This window comes from Daktulosphaira vitifoliae, unplaced genomic scaffold, assembly GCF_025091365.1.
Source record: "Daktulosphaira vitifoliae isolate Bord-2020 unplaced genomic scaffold, ASM2509136v1 Scaffold_5, whole genome shotgun sequence".
Lineage (NCBI taxonomy): Eukaryota > Metazoa > Arthropoda > Insecta > Hemiptera > Phylloxeridae > Daktulosphaira > Daktulosphaira vitifoliae.
Genome location: NW_026099576.1, coordinates 6,596,119 through 6,618,702, shown reverse-complemented (window position 1 = coordinate 6,618,702; position 22,584 = coordinate 6,596,119). Strand labels below are relative to the sequence as shown.

Genomic DNA, 22,584 nt, shown 5'->3' with positions numbered 1-22,584 from the left:
TTTTTTTTTATTTTATGGATTGAGTAGGTCTCTGCACCATTTACGCTTAAGGCGGCGAGGAGGGTTACCAGGGATGGTTAATGAAGATAGATTTTTTATGAGCTCATTTGGATGAGAGCTAAGGCGTAGGTGGAAACGTTTATAATAATTTTTTGCCTCTTCTTGAATTGTTTTCATACGTAGATCTTTATGCAGAGAGTGATTTGACACATATGGTGGACAATTGGTAATTTTTCTTAGTATTTTATTTTGGAACCGTTGAATTTTATTTAGGTTAGAAATTTTTGCGTTGCCCCATAGCTGTAAGCCGTACGTCCAGATTGGCTTTAGGAGAGATTTGTAAAGGAGTAGTTTAATATTTAGGTTTAAATGTTTGTTGTTGACGATTAGGGTTTTGAATATTTGTAAGCGGGAGTTTAATTGTGATGTTTTGGCTTTGATGTATTGAGCCCAAGTAATGCGGCGATCAATAGTTAGCCCGAGGTATTTAACGTTTGGGGATGAGGGAATCCGAGTGCCAAAAATTGATATCTCTGGACATGGTGCTAATTTAAGTGTGAATGTAGTATGTACTGATTTGGCTTGGTTTATTTTAAATCGCCACTTTTTGTACCAATCTTCCATAAGTGAGAGATGATTTTGTAGGTTTTTGGAGGCTATAATAGGATCTGAACTGGATGATATTATGACTTTATCATCCGCATAGTCTGCTACTAAAGTGTTGGGTGTGGTCGGTTGGTCGGATGTATAAATATTGTAAAGAATTGGGGAGAGTATTCCGCCTTGCGGAACGCCTGCCGCAATTCCTGCTATATTAGAGTCCGAAGAGCCATAATGAACCTGAAAGTAGCGGTCTGTGAGATATGATTTCAGTATTATGTAATATGTTGGGTGTAGGAATTGCTTTAATTTGTATAGCAGACCTTCGTGCCATACTCTGTCGAAGGCCTGGGATACGTCAAGGAATGCACAGGTGCAGTAAAGTTTTTTTTCGAGGGCAAAAGAGGCGGCGTCAACAACTCTATGGACTTGGTGAATAGTCGAGTGTTGAGCACGAAAACCAAATTGATAGTCAGGTATAATTTTTTTATCGAACATGATCGGAAGGATACGCTTAAGCAAAAGCCTTTCCAGTATTTTGGCAAAAAACGGTAGTAAGCTGATCGGTCTGTAAGAATTTACGGAGTCAGGTGGTTTGTTTGGTTTAGGGATTAAAATGATTTTAGAGAATTTCCATAGGAGAGGAAAGTATGAGAGCCTTAGGGTAGCGTTGAAAATGTGCGTAAGAAGGATAATTGCACGTTTTGGTAAGCATCTGGTGACTTCGGCTGTAATTAAGTCAAATCCTGGGGATTTCCTAAGTGAGTATTTTTGTATTGTATATTTTACTTCACTGGGCGTGAAGTGTTTTACTGGTAGAGATATAGGGAGAGGAGAGTCAAGATACATTTGTACTGTGTTTGTAGTAACTGTTGAGGATGTTTCAGGGTTAGGTAGGAATATTTCCTGAAGATGATTTTTGAATAGTTCTGCTTTTTCAGCATCAGTAGAAGCAAGACTACCATCTGGGTTTTTTATTGGGGGCGATGTGGCTTTATATTGGAGAGTTTGTTTTGTTGCCTTCCAGAGACTTCCATCTTTGGCCGAGAGGTTATTCAAGTAGTTTTCAAATGAAAGATCTTTATTTTTAGATAAAACTTTCTTGAGAGAGTTAGCTAATCTATTGTAATTTTGTTTAAGAGATGGGAGACGGTGTCGTTGGTACAGGGCTCTTGCTCTCCTTTTTTCCACTATAAGTGCACGTATATGACTCGGCAAAGAGGGATGATATGAATAGGAATGATTTACTTTAGAGATGGATGACCATGCCGCTGATTGAATTATATTTGTGATGCTATTTACTGCTAAGTCTATATCATCCGTGGATTTTAGTTTAATATTAAGTTTTATTTTTTGATCAACAAGGTCATGAAATTTGTAACGATCAGTTGTGGCATTGAAAAGTTTGGGAGGTTCCGGACAAGTTAATGGATAATCGTTAAGTGTTAATATAACAGAAGAGTGGTCCGAGTTTAAGTCTAAGATATTATCAGTAGAGTGAAATAAGTTAGATGGGATTTTAGAAACAAATATGTCAAGTATATCTGGGTTTTTTTGAGCAGAAGTTGGCCAGTAAGTAGGACCTGGGGGGGCAAGTATTTTAAGTTTTTTTGTACATACGACATCACGTAGTACAAGACCACGTGGGTTATTTGTGCGACATCCCCAACTTTGATGTTTGGCGTTAAAGTCGCCTCCAACTATAAAATTGTTACCAAAGGTGCAAAAATAGTTATTGAAGTCAGCAATTGTAACAGAATGTCTTGGAGGTGAGTATAGTGCCGCAATTGTTACAGGAATATTATTTATGTTGATTAAAATAGCACAGGACTGTAAGAAGTTTTGACAGAAATTAGGAAGAACTTGGAATGTAATGGTGGATTTAATTAGTATGGCGACTCCGCCGTGAGCTGTATTATCTGGATGATTGGCTTTCAGTAATTTGTAACCTGGAATATGTACCTTAGAGTATTGAGTGAGATGAGTTTCAGTAATTAATGCAATATCAATACGTTTGTTTTGTAGTACTGATTGGATTTCAATAACATGATTTTTAAGACCGTTTGCATTGAATAGTAATATTAAAAGGGATTTACTTGTGTGTGTGTTGTTATTCATTTTTTATTATCTAAAAGACTAGTTATTACTTTGGTAAGTAGGGATATTAAGGGATTTATTAAAGATTTAAAGTACTCTAGGAAACTTGTTATTGTTTTGTTGATATCAGCTGTCGGTGGGGGCAGCTGTTGATTTGAGGAATGGCCTGACGTGATCTGTGCATAGGATGGAGTGGGGTTTGGGTTAGCATCATGAGTAGGGTGGCTGTCTTTTACAACTAGTGACTTATCTCTAATATTATCTGACAAAAAATAATGATTACTAGTGGCAGGTTTCTTACGTCGTTGAAGGTCCTTATATACTGCACAACCTTTGTAACTAGCTGGGTGATTCCCTTGGCAGAGTGCGCATGTTGGTGAAGCATCCGTGGATTTGGACAAGCGGATGATGGGTGGCCGGCGCCGCAGCGAACGCATCGTGGTGGGTAGCCACAGTACGTTTTTGTGTGACCGTAGTTTTGGCAATTTAGACATTGGCTTATAGTTTTAGCTTTGAACGGTTCTTCTACTTTGATTTTTGTGTGTAATAGATTTGTCAATTTGTATATATCTTTTGATTGGTTGCTGGGTTCTAGATCAACAAAAAAAAGTGGTAATGGGTGCTTATTTGTTTTGTGTAGAACATTGGTAATATTTCTAACTTCAAAATTATGAAATTCTAATTCAGATTTTATAAGACTAGTTGGCGTTGATGAATGTAGGTTGCGAATTACGACGCGGACGGGCTTATCTTGTTGAAGCTGATAGGTGTGGTATTCGGCTTTTTCTTTCTTTAAATACCGTATCAGAGACCTATATGCATCTGGAGTGCTAGTTTGAATTTTTAATCCGTCTGCAGATGATTTGCAGACAAAGTTTTCAACACCGATTAATTCTACAAGTACTGTGCATAGTTCTGGAAAATCCTCGACACCTCTTACAAAAATCGGAGGAGGGGGTTTAATTGGTGGATTATTAATACACTCTGTCTGCATGTCAGTAGTAATGTTTTCAGTAGAAACATTGAGCGGGAAATCGAATTGATCATTTAACTGATTGGATTGTTGGTCTTCGTTTGAAGCGAGGGCTTCATAACGATTTGCTGAAGTGAATATTTTTTTTCTTGTTTTGGGAGGTTGTACACGTGGAGAGTTTGGTTCTGAATTAGTAGAACTAGAGAGATTTCTTTTAGATCTTTGTACAGTCCATCCTGCTTCTGATTGATTATTACTTGTGTCTAGTGATGAGTTGAAGGTTTTATTTTTACTAATTGTTAACGGGGATACGCTGTTATTTGTTATACTAATATCATTATTATTATTCTTGTTGTTGATGTTATTTCTGCTAGTCATTTTAACTAGAATGTAATTATTATAATTAAATTACTAAATAAATGAAGTAACAATCACAATGCGATTGCAATAAAATAAATGAAGACGACGGTGGGATGCGATAACGTAATGTATTATTATTAATAATAAGGAGACCGCCGAGGCGGCCGCCGATAAGACCGTATGCACTTAGGCTGCTAATATTACAGCTAGATGACAATTACCGTTCAATATTTTACGTTTGTTGCTGTGCACGAGACTTTAGTTGAAAGTGAAGAATAAGTAGAGTGGTTACATAGACAAGTCACATCTTGATAACCGGTTTAGCAATAATAAACGAAAACACACGTTGTACGATAAGACAGTAACTTAGACCGCACTATACGCACATGCGTATCGAACGACGGCTATCGCGGAACTGACGTACATTCGTTAAATATTTTTTTATTAATGCAAGTCTCCACAAATTAATGAAAATTCTTATTATTAATTTTATTAAATGGGTATATGCATCTAACAACGGATTTCATAAGTATTTTGAAAAATTCGTTTTTTTTTTTAGATAAAATTATTTCTTTTGAACCATTAGACTTGTTCCGTTTTGATTACGACTTTTGAATACAAGCTTTGATTTATTTATCCGTTTTTAAATATTTTGTAAGATACTTGACTTTGATGTCATTCTTTGGGCACTTTGAATATGTGTATCGAGAAACAAAGACGTGTCGTAACTACCCAAATGAAGATTTTTGTTTCATTACTTAAATAATAAATCATTTTAAAGTAACTACTTCTAAATGAAATTAGTTTATAATACAGAAAAAAGTAAAATGTTTATAAGAGCAAACGGAACATAAGACATTATGGTTCTGGATATAATGTTACAATAGAAAGAAAAAAAAATACTAGGAATTTACCGGTATCACGTTATTGGAAAGAATTAGATAAAAATTTTATTAGTTCATTAATTTGTTTAGTATTTATTTCCTCTATCATGATTAAATCACTGAAAAATTTTAAAACTACATAAGAAAGTTTAAAAAATGTAGTAATATACCAAAACTTACCAAATGTTTCATTAAAAAAAAAATTAAATATAAATTTTATGTTCAAATTGTAGTTCACTTGAAACGGATGTTTAGCTTACAACTAATCGAGTCGATATAAAAAATAATTATTATTATTTGATTATAATCAAATGCAACAATATCTTAGTTAAAATATACTCCAAAAAAATTCAATATTTTAAAATTCAATAAATTCATAATTATATACTTAGTTAAGTTAACTATTATTAAGAGTGTTCAATAAGTAAGGAAACGGGTTTCTATTGTTCAATTGTTTGTGAAAATTTACCTGTTTCCTTATTTACTGAACACTTGTCAGTATGTGCATTTCTCAGTAGTGTATAATTTTTGCATAACTAAAACGCCGTCGTACAAATACATTTTGTAATTGTATAATAAAATAACTGGATCAAAAAATGTTAATTTAGGTATTAACATTGTTTTAGCGAAAAAAATTGGACATAACTTCTATATAAAGTGATTTTTTATTATCAATTACTTACAGAATAAATATAATTTAAACTTTAGTTACACATTATTCTTGAATAATTAACTACGTAATACTTTTTTAAGTTTATTCCTTATGTCTTACATGAGTGAAAACTTTGTTGTTTAAAATGGGAACACTTATTTTAAATTTAATAAAGTGTTTCAATTTTTAATATAGCTTCATTCGTTAGGAAGGCAATAGATTTTAAATTATTAAAAATAAATACATAAAAGTGTTCATCTGAATATTTTTTATTATTATTATTATTAATACTCTACCTAAGAAATTACAATGAATCAGCCACTGAATAAATGTTTTATACATACATTTGTATATTATGTAATACAATTACTTTAATAATTATTTTTAATTAAAATATACGATGAAATATTGTTATTGATTTTTCAATGGCGGTACATATGTTGGTGGTATCAGCATAGCTGGTAAATTTATAAGATCAATGAACATCTTGTACGAATCACTATAATTATTAAAATATATATTAATATAATATTCATCATTGCGTAAATTACATGTAAGAGTTCAAAAAGATTGACTAAATAATTGGCATTTTAATATTTTAGTCTAAAAATATTGAATTTTTTATTAATTTAATATAATTTTCATATTTATTAAAAAAAACAATATTACCTTAACGTTAATTTAAGATATTCAGTTCCACTAGTACCACCAGTGCCAGAATTATGTGATCCAATCATCCTATGAACCATGACTAAATGATGGTCTGAAAAATTAATTTTACTCATTTAGTTTAAATCATTTTACTAACAAAATTTTGAAGGATTAAAATAAATCATAGCTGTAAATTATTTTCTCTAAAATTATTAATAATTATGTCTTTATGTTATCTTAGTTATTCGCTATTCTCAATATTTATGCATCAATAAAATCAAAATAAAATGAAAACATTTAAAAAAATATATGTATGTATGTCAATGTATTTTCCAATATTATATAAATAATAACTTATAAAATTATTAATTTCAATTTTACTGAGTTAAATCATTATTAAATAATTTTAAAACTCTCAATGATTTTAAAATATTTATTAAAAAAAGTACATATTTTTACTGATTTGTCTTTTACTTAGAAAGTTTAACTAAATAATAATGCAAAATATTAAAATATACTTATTTTATTAATGTACTAATTGACATAATTTTTTTTATTATCTAATGTTTATAATTGATGTTAGAAGTATCAAATCTAAATTTTTAGTAAAATGACTACTTATTTTTAACTAAATTGTGCCTGATAACGATATGTACTCTTATGTACAGAATTTTTTAGAATGGTAATATCCATATCTAAAATGAGTAGATTGCTCGAATATGTCCAAAACCTCTATTACTTCTATTATTATTTGTTTTTTTTTCAAAACAATATATATTTATAATATGTACTTACGCCTCCATTTGCATAAAATCGTATCCAAATCAACCAGGGACTCTAATATTTGATTGGCTAATCCGTAACCCTTCTCATTTCTGTATGCATAAATTAATATAACACTTTTTAATGCTTTGTGTGATAACATTCGGTGACCTTGTTTAACTAAATTTTCATGTTCATTACAGTCAAATACAGAGTTTAATATTTTGCGACTTTTTTCTACACATGTTCCATTAATCTAAAATGATAAATCAACATACAGAATTATATAAAAGGAATTTTTACAATTAATAAGTATAGTAATAATTTATATAATTAGTAGATGTTATATAGAATTAGTAGATAATTTGTTCTTTAAAGTACACGTTGATTCTTTTAATGCTAAACACTCAATTTCTTTTAAAATAATAATTATACTATGAAAATTATTTTTTGTATTCTTTAGTTTCATATATTTCGTGATTTATCAGTTATTAATTACTTTCTTTATTCATCCATATACCTTATCAGAGATTCAACTTAATTTCTTACAACATATATAAATGTGGACTAGTACTTCGAAATTTATAACCATTTTAAATTATAAGCTGCTGATGAGGTGCGAGTATAACAATATTAAACTTTAGACATTTCTTCTTCCGCTTAGGAGTAAAAAGGATAACTTGAAAAGAAGAACTTGTAATATTATATTATCATTTATAATATTAACATTCAATGATGTTATCGTTAAATATATTATGAATATACAAGATCAACCAAAACAGGGTTTCCTTGTTTTTTAATACAAAATAATCAGCTAATTATGGAATAAAATTTACTTATTGTACAGATTTTTAAGTAACGCGCAGGGTCCCCATTATAATTAACCAATTTGAATAGAAAACCTCAACTTCCGAGCTAAGGATCACTAGACGTCAAATTAACTTAAGTTTACTTGTCCATTAAATAATAATGTTTTATTTTTCTTATTGTAGAAATAAACGTCAATTGATATTTTAAACATCAAACTTTTTCAAATTATTTTATTTTAATAATAAATCCAACACAACTTTAAATTTTTATTTAATAATAAAATATTATTGTCAGCTTTTCTTATTGGGTAAATAGTCTCTGAGCTTAATGTATTTGTTCTAACGAACGTCGTGTCGGTGGACAGCACAAAGACACTTACGAATATATTTTTAGTGTTTAATTATTGTCTTATTGATTATTGTGCCGCATCCTTTCAAGGTGTCAGAGTCGAGACACATTGGATCACCAAAATACTACCTTGATAAAATGTTTACATAGATATAAATATTTTTGAATTATATTTTGACTAGGCCAGTGAAATATTTAAAAAATATTGGTGTCGAAGTCTCAAAAAAATACACTTATTCAACAAAGTTAAAAATAATAAATAAGGATAAATTACAAAATTATACTTCTAATAAAGAATATAGAGTATTTAGAATCTTTTACATATAATAATCCATCATAGATTTTGTGTAATGTACCATTTTTTTTTTTTTTTCAAAATCTCTCAAGCAAAAGCAGCATTCACGAACAAAAGACACCTACTATGCTCTAAAAACATGAGTATAAGTATGAGGAAGCGGCTGGTAAAAGTATATGTGTGGAGTGTTGCACTATGCAGATACGAATCATTGGTACTGAACAAAACGGAAAAAAAGTTCTTCGACAATTTCGAGATGTGATGCTGCAGATGAATGTTGCGAGTAAAATGGACAAAAAGAAGAACCAACAAAAATATTTTAAACGAAATAAATGAAACCAGGAAAATACTTAGCACCATTAAAGAAAAAAAATGGATTATGATTGGTCATGTCTTAAGACACGAAGAAGAGCTTTTGTATATTATAATAGAAGAGAAGATAAATAGCAAAAGAGATAGAGGACGACCAAGAACATCTTACATCAAAAGGATGATTTCCGATGCAGGCCTAACAAACTATAAAGAATTGAAGAGGTTAGCTGACAATAAAGATGAATGAAGAAATTAAGGAAAAATGCAAAACCAACCTTAGGGTTGAACACAAAATAAAAATAAAATTTGGTTTACTACAAATTTTCGAATTACTGGACCAAAATTTGTAATCGACTAGTCCTTTTAATAATTAGATAATATCCTATTTTATAAGCTAAATAAACATACATGTTACTATTTAAAAAAATTAATTTAACGTCGTTATAAGAAATAAGGCATACATTAAAAAATTAATCAACAACTGATAAACAAAAAAATATAAGACACTAAAAAATACTACATTCTTCAAACGTGAGCTGTCTCAGTTATAACAGCAACACGTAATAATTAAAAATTTTTCTCAATTTTAACTTCGTCTAAAAGACAAGATTTTAACCTTTCTTATAAAATAAAACACCCAAATAGCTTATTAGCCTTGGTCGTTGTGGAGCTTTTTCTATGGTAAATATTAACTGCCTTCCATAGTAAAATCATCACTAATGAACAACGGACAACATATCTTATCTAAATCTTTTCTAATTTTTTTTTTCAAATTATTATTGATTTTAATTTCTAATATGTTGAAAATAATCAGTACAAAATGTTATTTTTAGCCTATTTTTTGATTCTTTAAAGTTGATTTTTACGAAAGTTTCTAATTAAAAAAGGTTTTACTTTTTATTATTACTTTTTTTTAGCTCAACTTGCGAGTTTGTTGACATCATTAGATAGAAAATTTTATGAGCTTTTAAAAATGATATTATTAAGATTAATATGGAGTCATTAAATTGTAAATAACTACTATTTACAGTAAATTTATGAAAAATATTCAATATTTCGATAAAATCAATATTTTTTTTGCATTTTTAATACGAAAGGAGACTACAGAAATCGAGTCATTGATAATTATAGAAATTATTCCATCTAAATAAAATAAATAGCAAACGAATTTTGAATTTTTTTCCACTTCAAAAATAATTAGGGAAAAAAGCAAACAAATTTCACTTCGAAGGGTAAGGTTCGACTTTTTGAATTCCAAGACCGTATTATTATCGACACAGAAACCATACATCACACTTGTTGGTAGATAAAAAGAACAATGTAAGTTAATTGGTATAAAGAATTTAACAACAAAAATTTGTGTTGATCCATACATTTTTCAAAAATTTGTAGCAATTTATGTTGAAAATATAAAATTTAAAACCGAATATCTCAACACAAAAATAGCATGTTTTTAACTACGGCAGCCATTTGCACGTAAAAGATAAGTCGTCGGGAAAATTTTTTTTTTTTTTTTTAAAGTATGTAACATAAGTTTAATTTAAAATATGTTTAAAGGACGCAGTATTTCCGGAACATTTTCAAATGTTAAGTTGAAAAAGTTGAGTTTCGTAAAAAAGTCTGCCCACAAGAGGGCAGCTAAAGTGTCAGATTTTCTAAAATATTATATGAAATAAAAGGGTATTACTTAAGGTTTCAATATAAAAAGTATTTTGATTTGTTATTTTTTTGTAAAATTTATGGCCGTTTTAAGTATTGAAATATTAACATGTTAAACGGTGGTTTTTATATAAAGATTACATTTTTTGTTCGATTCGGCGACCGTTTGCCCATAGAAGAAAACCACAAATTAACTCTTAAAATGAAGTCATTATTTCTTTTTTACACATCAATAATATTTCCATTGATCACCTATGCTTGACTTGTGTGATCCTCAGTATCCGTTACTAAAATCAAGAAATTGCAAATACTCCAAAACAAATGCTTAAGAATATTTCTTAAAACTCCATATTTATGAAAAACTGACAAACACACAATGATACAGATGTACTATTCCTTCAAACTGCATCAAAAATACGTTAAAAAATTTCCATAAAAAACTCAAAATAACTGATGGTGCAAAGTATTGAAAATAAAATGCCAAGCAAACGCTTAAAACACCTCCTCCCTTAAAATAATATTTTATTTATATAAAATAATATAAATTTTATTTACGATTCCTCCTAAAACGAATAAAATTGTAAAACAAGATTACTATTTTTATGTTAACATTATACATTAAAAAACTATACGATGTAATGTTATATTATGACAAAACACTTATAAAAACATCTAAATATGTTCTGTGAACGTTAAATAAAATCGGTCCAGTAGGAGCGAAAGTAATCGTGTATTCGGACACCACAAAAAAAATCATGGCACAGTAAAACCATTAGGTTCACAACTACACATCAAATCTAAACATTTAGAATTAGATAAAAAAATGTATAGTATTTAAACTATACTGCAGTTAATAAGTATAATAATATTATTTTACAATTATTATTCATTCAGTCCCTAGCTTAACGCTGATGACCAGGTGCGCTGCTTGATGTTGATTCCCGGATGGGTAATCAAACAGTAAATTTAACAGTGACATCATCTTGCCCCCTTACTGGCTCCCTCTGCTAAAATAAGGTTACTTCAGCTCGACAGCCGGTGTAAAATTCCTGTCTAATCGTAAGGTAAAGTCGACCTCAAATAGTCGGTAGAGGTTAAGGTTATGATAATAATGATGATAATTTTTACCGATCACAAAAATTTAATATCTAATGCTATACGCTTTTAAGATTAAAGTACCTCAGACTCTTGCAACCACTCGTTGGCAGCTAATTTATAGTGATTCCATGTCACTTCATTAAGAAGCTGAGGTGTAGACTCTAGCCATTTATGAACTAGTAGGAACAAAGTTGGTTCAGATTGAGTTCGTTCGAATTCCTCGTTTTTATTGTCTTTAAAACAATCCGAATATGATTGACAACAATACACACGTTTTTCCTTTTGTAAAAAAATCAAACAATTGTTTTATGAGCTGGTGAAAATCTAATATTTTTAATATTATATTATATTATTAACTGATATAAACAGTAGTTACGCATTTAGTTTATAATGATTGAATTTTTTATTTTATGGTAATATACCTTTTTTAGTCCAAGTTTATTTTCCAACATACGAAATTGAAGGCTTTGAAAACCAGATGCAGGTGTTAACACACCTCGAAATTCAGCAAAATCACAATGATGCATGGTTTCTAATATTTCAAACTGGTGCAATAATAACTAAAACAAGCATATGTTAATCAAGTTAAATAATTTTTTTTTTAATTTTTCGTTTATTTTAGCATATAAATACTATTAAACGAGTTAAACTGAACTCCAAAAGTAAGAACAAAAATCCGTCGAGTGTTCTTCTTAAATAATCCTTCGTTATTGATTAGGTATTGTTTAGTGAAACAGGCGCGTACTTAAAAAATAATATTAACTCTTATCGCGTATACTTTTAAGTATAATTTTTGTAATAATATTTTATTATATAATATAAAATTGAAAAATCATTCAATGCTGGAAAAATGATTTAACAATACCCAATTTTATTATTATTTTTTTTTTAATAAAAGATTTCGGCGATATTATTGTGAGAAAATTATCCGGGTTTGTTAGCTCCAACTTGTGTATTAATACTTAATACTTAATACTTCATTATATAAAAAAAAAATTATTTGTAATATTTTTCTATCACAATATTAAGTTAAAATAGGATTTTAAACTATTTTTTATTCCCCATTTGAGAAAATTAAATTTAAAGTTCAAGCTATGAAATGATGACAAGAAAATATTTAATTACATTCAATTTTGGACCTAATATTATTTTCTCTTCAAAAAATTAAATATTCTCAATAGTTTCTGAAAAATTAAACGTATATAAGTTATAAAAAGATTGAGATACTAATTTTAATTACAACCTTAACTTTACCTATCATACTGGTTTTATAACAAACAAAGCAATTATTTAGGGACCGTTAAAAGTCTATGTTTATTTTTCTCATCCTCAATCGATAAAAATTCTATTTTGCTATTCATTATACATTAAAAAAAGTGCGTTCTAATTTAGATTTAAAACATTAAAGAAATTAAACATTGCAATAAAACCTTAAAATCAAATCATATAATTTAAAAACTAGCATTCTCAAAAACAAAACAATTATATTATAAAAATGACACTTTAAATTGGGATTAGTTATTTACAGAAGACAAAAATCAGAAAAGAGGGTTGACGTTTTGACTAGTAACGTCTCTTTAGTAGACATATTTTAAGCGTCTAATTTCTAATTTTATACCGGGCAAACGGGTCTAAAGGCTACCTAATTAGCGACTCATTTGTTGGATATATTGTGCAAATTTGTGATACACCCGACAGGAGGACTCGAGTAGAGCCAAATACGCGCATTGACGCCGAACAATATAATTAAATTATGTGTTTGTATTCGTGTTGACAGCCAGGCCAAGTCGGTGTATGACAGCTTCGAATTAATATATAAGGAAGTTTATAATAAATAAATAAAAATAATTTTTAGTTTAGTAACAGAAATCATTAAATTGTTTAAAAATAAAATATATTTTACTTACCTTAAATATCTTTGTTATTCTACCAAGGCGTTTGATCACATTTAACATTTCTGGTTCGTTTTTCTAAAATGATTAATTATTATTAATACCATATTTGAATATTATTAAATGACGAATTAGACCATTTCGTTATACATAAAAAAATTACAAAATTCACCAAGCCAATAAATTATATTGAATAATCTCTATTGTAGATTCTTATATTGTTATATTAAAATAAATGAACTACAGATTTTCTTAAGAAAATGACATTTTAATATAAAATACACAATTGTTACTCACAACGTGACCCGGTCACATTGAATGCCGGTCAACAACTGATAACATAGAATTAGGAGAGAGAGTGTGTATACCACAATCTCAAAAAACAATACTTAGTAGCCAGTTTTTTAAGATTAAAAACAATTAATTGTACACTATAAATTCTCAAACAAGTAATATAATTGCATGAAGTGCTTAAAGATGTATCCATGAAAGCTTTAACACATTCATAAAGTAATATAATTTTCACACAAAAATAGCTATTTTTACCGTAAAGACAAATAAAGTCAGAAATTTTTTTTTCCATAATGAAGTATATTACATTATCTTCAATTTAAAATATATATAAAAGTGTCAGACTTTCCGAATCACTTTCAAAAAATAAGTTTAAAATGTTGTCATTTTGAATCTCCCCTGTGGGCAGGTAAAGGGTCAGAATTATAAAAAAAATAAACAAAATGATAAGTAAAAACATCATGTATCTATAAAAATAAAATTATATTGATCCATACATTTTTCAAAAAGTTATAGCATTATAAAGTTAAATATATAAAAAAGAATTTTTTTTACAAAAATCGTATTTTTTTATTAACTTTGACACGGTACCGTGTTTCCCTCAGCCGCACATCACGTTATCAACCTAAATGAAAGTGTATCGGGATCTGAATCATAAGTGCACGCACGGTGGCCTAATGGTAAGGTTTGTCTATACGACGCCTTAGGTCGCGGGTTCTAATCCCGTACCGTGCCTCTTTTTTTCACATGATTTCCGGTACACTTTATATAACCGGCCGTCAATCCCCGGCGGCCGTATTAACTTTGATATCAGTTTTCACCATAAAGACAAAATAAAGTTCGAAATTTTTTTTTTTCCATAATGTAGAATATTATATTAGCTTTAATTTAAAATATATATAAAAATGTCAGACTTTCTGGAACATTTTCAAAAGTTAAGTTGAAAATGTCATTTTGAATCTTCCCTGTGGGCAGGTAAAGAGTCAGAATTATAAAAAAAATATAGAAAATGATAGGTAAAGCCATCATGTATCTATAAAAATAAAATTATATTGATTTGGTTATTTTTAAAAAAGTTATGACAGTTTTAAGTAAAAAAAATTGAAAAAATTATTGATTTTTAAATTTGTAATTTTTTTTGAGATTTTCCCCATTGACGGTGAACGAGGGATATTTTTCAATTTTTGAAGGTATTGTCTGACTAGATACGATTTGTGATCTTTTGACGTATCATTGAAAAAAATCGGTTAAGTGAGAGCTGAGAAAAAGTGTTACCAGAAATAAAAAAAAAAAAAATCTTAGTAAAATAATACCTTCTCAGCTTCGCATCGAAGCAAAAAAATGTATTATATGCACTGAAATTTCTATAAAATGACCATACAATGAAAATTATCAAAAAATGATAATAAAATTTATACCATTGAATTATGCATTTCAATTCAAATTTCTTTGAAGTCTTGACTTAAATATAAATATTAAAAAAAGAGATACAAATGCATCAAGTTCTGGGCCCTAGTATGAGATAACAATTCATTTGTCAAAAATATTTACAATTTTACTTGTTAGCTATAACATACGTGTTATAATGATTTAATTATTTTTAAATTAATTTTGTTAATAATTGTTAATAAAACAATTATTAATAAATAATAAGCTTACCCAAATATCTATTTCAAATGATTTTCGTATTATGTCAATCTCGAATAAAATTTGTTTGAACCAAAGCTCAAATGCTGCAAAATTTGAAAATATAATAGTAACATTTAACTTTTAACTATTCAAAATGAAGTATATTAATGTACACTAATTTTATAGACATAACATTTTTCTAATTTTCCAAGAGGAAGATGATAAAAATACTACACGCAAAATCTTAAAAAGTTGCTATAGAATTTTTTACTATTTTTTATCAAGTTTTGCGTTGATCTTATTCTTTGTTTAATTAAAATAATTTTAATTTCTTTTAATATAGAAAATTATATTTTGCAAGACTTTCATAAAGTGAATACATTCATCATATCTCTTTACCATTAAAACACCATTAATTCTTGATACCTAATCGTTAAAATTATCATTGAATAATGTTAAATTTCTAAACATTTTTTCATATTTTCTTAAGTATAGAGTATTTAAAGATATGTCTTCAAACGCAAAAACTTTTCGATTTGAATAACCTGTATAATATATTACCTAGAATTTTTAAGTATAAGAAGGGAAGAATCTTTTATGATTGTTTAATTGTACGTTTTTAATTTAGAATTTTGTCTAATTTTATTTAAGATAATTACCTTGGTGAGTAATGATAAAAAGATGTTCATCAAACGAGACAATACCTTGGAGCTGTGGGCTTAACATAACTTGTGACGAAAGAAGTTGATCTAGTTTTAAGTACTCAGAATAATTTTGCACGTGACTACTTTTGCATTTCCTGTGTATTTTTATGTGTAAAAATTTAAAAAATCATTATTTTAATGTCATTAAATAACATTAAAGATAACCAAAGCTTACTTATTTTTATGCTGTCCATTTTGCTCTAACCTGTTAGTTTGATTCATTTTTAACACTACCAATTTGATGAGTGAATTATTGATAAGTAAACTGAGTACAGCTAATTTAAGAATAAAATTAGTGATATAGAAAAAAGTAAACACGCGGAATCAAAAGTTATACAAAAATAAATGTACTCTGTAGGTATATACGATAACAGTCAACTGACATACAAACATGAAAGCTGGTCCTTTTTTATAGAACTAGTTCGTAGGAATGTTAATAATGTATCGGTAAACGAATAAGCAAAGTATTAAAGTAATCTAATACCCTTTTAAACGCAAACGTCACATAAAGTATAAAACTCTAGAAGGATTGAGTGATACTTTTATTATGAACAAGTTACGTAATAGTTTAGGGTTCATTTGTCATTTATGTTTATGTAAGTATAACACAGCTGCAGTATAATTATTGATACTATTATTAAACAGCACATATATATGATAAAGCAAAAATCATCAATGTTTCTTTTTAGAGTATTCAAATAAATTTTTTATTAACAAATATTTACAGACCCTTACAACACATTAAGGTCCATACTAGGGTCTCTATCAAAAGATTTAATAATACAGGAGTATTCCATGAATTTTACTGGAGATCGCTAGTTTGCTTTTTCCAATATATAAAAAGCCCATTTTTTTTTCCTAAAAACAGAACTTTTTGGTCAGTAGTCACTTATATATGGAATCTGCGTCAATATAAGTAAATATTTTGTCCCGAGGACTTAGTTTTTTTCCGTATTACGCTGAATAGTAAACATTGTTTTTTGATGATTTAAAATATTTTACCCAAGAATAAGAGTTATTCATTTTCATTTTTACCTAAATATTCTCATAAGAATGAATATTATTTTATTATATTTAACAGTATTATATATTCGTCTCTGAACAACCATAAATATTTAACATATATTAACTAGTTTAACTGTGTTCGCACCAACTAAGTACGCTGACAAATACTGGGCCACCATAGTCTTGTAAATTATATTTTGAATATAAACAGACATATTCTTATAAAAATGATTTTGGCAAGTTCAAAGTGTGTTAGAAGAATACTATCGACTACAGAGAATTTCTTGAAAAAATTATTAGTGAAAATCTAGGATAATGTGAAAAGAGTTTGAAAATAATAAAAAAAAGATAATAAATCAAAATAAAGGCGGGTGCCTTTAGAGAGAATCTTATAAGTACGAATATTATAAATAAAGTATATTTTTGAAGTAATGAAAGTGTGTATTGATGATTTAGATCTAATATGTACATAAATCTAATTAATCGAAATAAACGCGATATCAAACAAATGACTGTCATCTCTGAATTAAAAAGTAAACACAATATCAATTCAAATAACCATGAAAGGAAACAAAGGTAAATGCGAATATTTGTTTGCAACAATTACTCCTTAAATCTCCATGTAATAAAATAAGAATAGAAAGAGATATTGTTATTCAATTGTTCAATTCTTATTGAACGCTGAATCGTTTTACACATCAAACCCCAAGACCCCTTTTCATAATTATTCCACTAACAATTAGTGTTATAATCACTTTATTTTTGTTTAATACGCAGAAAATTGCTTAAGAAGAGATGAAAGAATTTGTTAAAACTAGATACCACATTAAACGAATAACACGTGTACTTAACATAAACGTAGTTCAGTTTGCGTAATTATCACTTGTATTTGAAATTGCATAATGCAATTTATATATTTAAAATAATGTAATAAGACTTAGATATTTGTAACATTATATTTACACAATTTTTTATTTTATAAAATTAAAATCTAATGCTCAATATGAGACTAATTATAAGTTGTTTAATTAATAAAAAGGCATATTTAGGGAGCAACGTATTAACAATATGATTTATTTTTTGACTATTAGACAAGAGCTCTAAAACTATATTTGCAAAAGAAATACAATACGTAACAATTTCCATTTAAATAAAATGAAATGACATTATCAACTAATTTAAGACATAACATTCAATTTTGTTTCAGAAACAGTTTAAATAATCATAACTATCATAAAAATTATACGTTAAAAACTTGCCGCTATATCATTAAATTATAAATTATGAAAGTTTCGTAAACTTATAAATATATTGCCCAAATCATAACTAAAAGAAAATATCAGGAGACTTGTGTTTCTATTGGGTAAGGGGAGGCTAATACAAACAATTTTTTATTTGACTTTTATGTATACCTATAATTGTTTTTTAAACTGTAACCATAATTTTAAAAAAACCAACACAGTGGGGTCGTGGCATAGTTGGGTCCAGTATAGATGATATCTGACAGTGATTAAAATCACTATCATAAAAAATGCTTCGATGAAAATCTGTAGATAGTGTTTAATTAAAAAAAAAAATTTGTCAAAAAAGTAGGTCAAGTGAGAGCTGAGAAAATAAATGATAGCTACAAAAAAAAACCACATAGTAAAATAATATTAATATGAATTTCTTTTCACGAGAGGAGACTACAGTAATGGGATCCTTGATATTTATTGAAGTTATTGAATCTAAATGAGATAAAAAACAAATGAGTTAAACATTCTTTTCTAACTCAAAAAGAATTAACAAAAAATTCAGTGCCACAGGCGTGAAAGATCCCAGTGTTACCGTCTCAGAAACCATACGTCGCATTCGTCACTCAATAAAAATGGAAATTTAGCTAGTTCAAATTTTAAAGTTATTTTTCTCGACTTCAAAGAAACAAAACAATTTAAATATGTTTAACTTTTTATACTATGTCAATTAAATTGATATAATATTTATGAAAATCAGTGTAATCCCCTTATAATAAAATAAAATACAAAACCAAGAATTTTAACACAAAAATAGAATATTTTTGAATACGGTAGATATTTTCACCATGAAGACAAAATAAAGTCCGACATTTTTTTTTTTTAATATTAAAGTATATTACATAAGCTTTAATTTAAGATATATATAAAAGTGTCAGTATTTCCGGAACACTTTCAAAAATTAAGTTGAAAAAGTTCTACTTTCTATATGCATTTTAAAAATTTGAACCCCCCCTGTATTAAGGGAACTGGTTCGATTTAAAAAAACATATGTCAAATTAAAGAGGTATATAAATATTATTTCTCCTAAAATAATTGTATTGATCCATACATTTTTCAAAAAGTTATAGCGTTATAAAGTTAAAAATATGAAAAAGAATTTTTTTCCAAAAATCGTATTTTTTTTATTAACTTTGATGACTGTTTTCACCATGAACACAAAATAAAGTCCGAAATTTTTTTTTTTTCCATAATGTAGAATATTATATTAGCTTTAATTTAAAAAATATATAGAAATGTCAGACTTTCTGGAACACTTTCAAAAGTTAAGTTGAAAATATTGTCATTTTAAATCCCCCCTGTAGGCAAGTAAAGGGTCAGAATTATAAAAAAATATATACAAAATGATAGGTAAAGCCATAATGAATCTATAAAAATAAAATTATATTTATTTGGTTATTTTTTAAAAAGTTATGGCAGTTTTAAGTAAAAAAAATTGAAAAAATGTCAAAAATTATTGATTTTTAATTTTGTAATTTTTTTGGAGATTTCCCCCATTTACAATGAACGAGGGAAATTTTTTCAATTTTTGAGAGTAATGTCTTCGACTAGATACGATTTGTGATTTTTTGACATATCGTTGAAAAAAATCGGTTCGGTTAGAGCTGAGAAAAAGTGGTAACAGACACAAAAAAAAAAAATAAATAAATAAAAAACACATCATAGTAAAATTAATACCTTCTCANGTAACAGACACAAAAAAAAAAAAAAATAAAAAAAAAACACATCATAGTAAAATTAATACCTTCTCAGCTTCGCATCGAAGCTAAAAGGTATAATAATATTTCTAAGTTAAATTAAATCATTAAAAATTAAACTCTTTGTTGCGTAAAATTTTAGTAATACGTATATTTAATGAAATCTATTAAACATTTTAAATATCTACAAATCCCAAATCATATTTTTTTAAGTATATTAATTAAATTTAAAACAGTATTATAAAATTTTGATATTTACATTGGTCTTGTGGGTAATTTTAACGTTTTTAACTGTTTACTAATGTTTTTAACAGGTTTTTTTTTTTTACAAATCTGTTTCAAGTTCAATATTTGTATGTTTTTGAGTTTAAAATAATTTAATATTTTTCATTATAATACTTCTTATAGAATTAATGTTTTTCAGTTGTTCACAATTTTATTGAGAAAAATAAAACAAAAGTACAAATGTTTATTATTTATTATTATAATTAAAATGTATATAATGTGTATTTATATATTATTATTAATTTAAATAATAACATTCAGACGTGTCAGAAGATTTTTCACGGGTGTATACAAATATAACGATTAAAAAATTGTTCTACTGAATAATACCATAGACAAAAATAATAATAAGAATGGGAGGGCCGAAGCTTTTTCGTTAGCGATACCATAACTTTAAATTATTTATTTTATTTACCAAACAAGTATTAAATGTACACCATATTCTTGACTGTCTATTTTACACAATCAATAATAAATTAACTTTAACGTTATCCACTAATGTAGCATAAAGTAAAAACAAAATCTATTTTTATTTCAACACTACTTGAATTGAAAAAAATAGTACACAATGATTATGTTATCGTGAATCACATAATTAGTCAAAAATAAAAGTTAAATTGAGATTTTTTGGCGTTTTGTTGTATTCAATAAATGAAACCAAAAAAAGTGATTAAAATCACCATCATAAGAAACGCTTCGATGCAAATCTATATATAATGTTTAATTTTAAAAAATTGATGGATTATTCCAAAAGCAAAATTTCTTATTTCCTTATTTATATAAGAAAAATTGTATAAATATAAGGATATTTATATAACATATGCTAATATAATATAATATAAGATAAATTTCATTTAAGTGTGTGAGCCAAAAATTGGCGTAAATACTCTTTTATGAATTCTAGGCCAGTCACTGTAGGAAACATTGGATATGATAGGTCCAATTCAAAGTTAATTTTTTTTTTAGCCAATTACTAAACATATTTAATTACTAAATTACAATTAATAAACTCATATTTTGCATAATCAGATTAAATAAACATTGAAGTTATTTAATTTAAAAAAATATTGAATAGATATAATTTTAAATGAAATTCTATTCTTTAAGATATTGTGAAAATAAGAACAACATAACCTTTTCGCTCATTTTAATATACAGAAAAATGTATGGTTTCTTTTCGAGCTTATAAATATACTATGTCAAATTACATACTGCACTTATCGTTAAACTCAACATATGTAATAAAATTAGATCAATAATATACTTTATAACTTACATTCTTAATAACCTTAAATTTTTAGTTTCTCTGATCTTATATATTATATTGTTTACTGAACTAAACAATTTGTTTCAAAAACTGTATTTCTATATAATCTATTTTCATTAGTTTCCTCAAATTTTTTATGGTAATTTAATTTAATTGATATTATAATTAGGAGCTTACTAAGATAAATAATTATCAAATGGTAAACAATAAATTCAGTAGTTTTTAAATCAACAGATCATATCTTTATAACTACCATTCAGTAACCGTTTGTATTTTAGTTACTATAATTTATTTTAAAGGCCATTTTAATTTCTTAGTTAATTTTTGTATAAAATTATATTTAATTTAATAGATAAAATGTTTATGTTTAAATAATTTTTTAAAAAATTTATCATTTTATCTGTAACTTTATTACGCTTGTATATTAGGCGTCATTAGAATGACTAAACAAAAATTAAGTGTTGTTATATAACAAAGAATTTTACCTCTCAAATAATTTTAACTAAAATAATATTACACAACAAATTGCAAGTTTATAAGAATAAAATTACGGAAACTTAAATAATAACATAATTTTATTTTATCCTTAATATTATAAAAAGTCAATTATTTACAACATACAAAAGTCACATAATAGGCAAGTCATTTTTTCTTTTGTTTCATTTTATTTTTTCTTGCTATCATCTCTTCTACTGTCATATCAACATCCATTTTACCATGTTCACTTGGATCACGTTGCAGAACACCTAGTTTTTTCATCATTGATTCCACATCTGGATTCTTACCGTTAAATGATATTCTTGCCATAGGAAGTAAATCGTAAAATAATTCCCAACTATTAGTCTTGACGACATCTTTTTTTTTAATTTTATGTTCGGATTTAATAACTACTTCAGATTCAACTGTTCCGACGTCAGGGTTCATAAATTTCATTTTCATCAGTGCTTTAGAAAAATTTTTACGAGGCTCACCTTTCGTTGATTTGATTTTTCCCATCTTGAAAATATAAGTAATGAGATAC

The 22,584-nt window shown here is 27.3% G+C and overlaps 2 protein-coding genes across 2 annotated transcripts; both read right to left on the bottom strand.

The window, feature by feature from the left end:
- Positions 1 to 5,824: 5,824 nt before the first annotated feature.
- On the bottom strand, positions 5,825 to 16,542 carry LOC126908536 (tryptophan 2,3-dioxygenase). Its single transcript, XM_050690702.1, has 10 exons — positions 16,369 to 16,542; positions 16,193 to 16,292; positions 15,973 to 16,112; positions 15,344 to 15,417; positions 13,409 to 13,471; positions 11,924 to 12,061; positions 11,583 to 11,780; positions 7,013 to 7,235; positions 6,236 to 6,329; positions 5,825 to 6,065 (listed from the first exon to the last, which is right to left on the bottom strand). Exons 1-10 carry the CDS (start codon positions 16,400 to 16,402, stop codon positions 5,978 to 5,980), a joined length of 1,152 nt encoding a protein of 383 aa, XP_050546659.1. The 5' UTR covers positions 16,403 to 16,542; the 3' UTR covers positions 5,825 to 5,977.
- A 5,663-nt stretch (positions 16,543 to 22,205) lies between these two features.
- Positions 22,206 to 22,559, bottom strand: LOC126907197 (M-phase phosphoprotein 6-like). The gene has a single exon (XM_050688309.1). The coding sequence runs from the start codon at positions 22,557 to 22,559 to the stop codon at positions 22,206 to 22,208; it is 354 nt and encodes a 117-aa protein (XP_050544266.1).
- Positions 22,560 to 22,584: the final 25 nt, after the last annotated feature.

What these genes read in the sequence shown, in the direction of transcription:
- LOC126907197 (XM_050688309.1), bottom strand. Translation starts at nt 22,559, where the DNA reads ATGGGAAAAATCAAATCAACGAAAGGTGAGCCTCGTAAAAATTTTTCT.
- LOC126908536 (XM_050690702.1), bottom strand. Translation starts at nt 16,402, where the DNA reads ATGTCAGTTGACTGTTATCGTATATACCTACAGA. An exon ending in GAATAACAAAGATATTTAAG is followed by an intron (nt 12,062 to 13,408) that starts GTAAGTAAAATA and finishes TGCTTGTTTTAG; the next exon opens with TTATTATTGCACCAGTTTGA. An exon ending in AGTGGTTGCAAGAGTCTGAG is followed by an intron (nt 7,236 to 11,582) that starts GTACTTTAATCT and finishes TTATCATTTTAG; the next exon opens with ATTAATGGAACATGTGTAGA.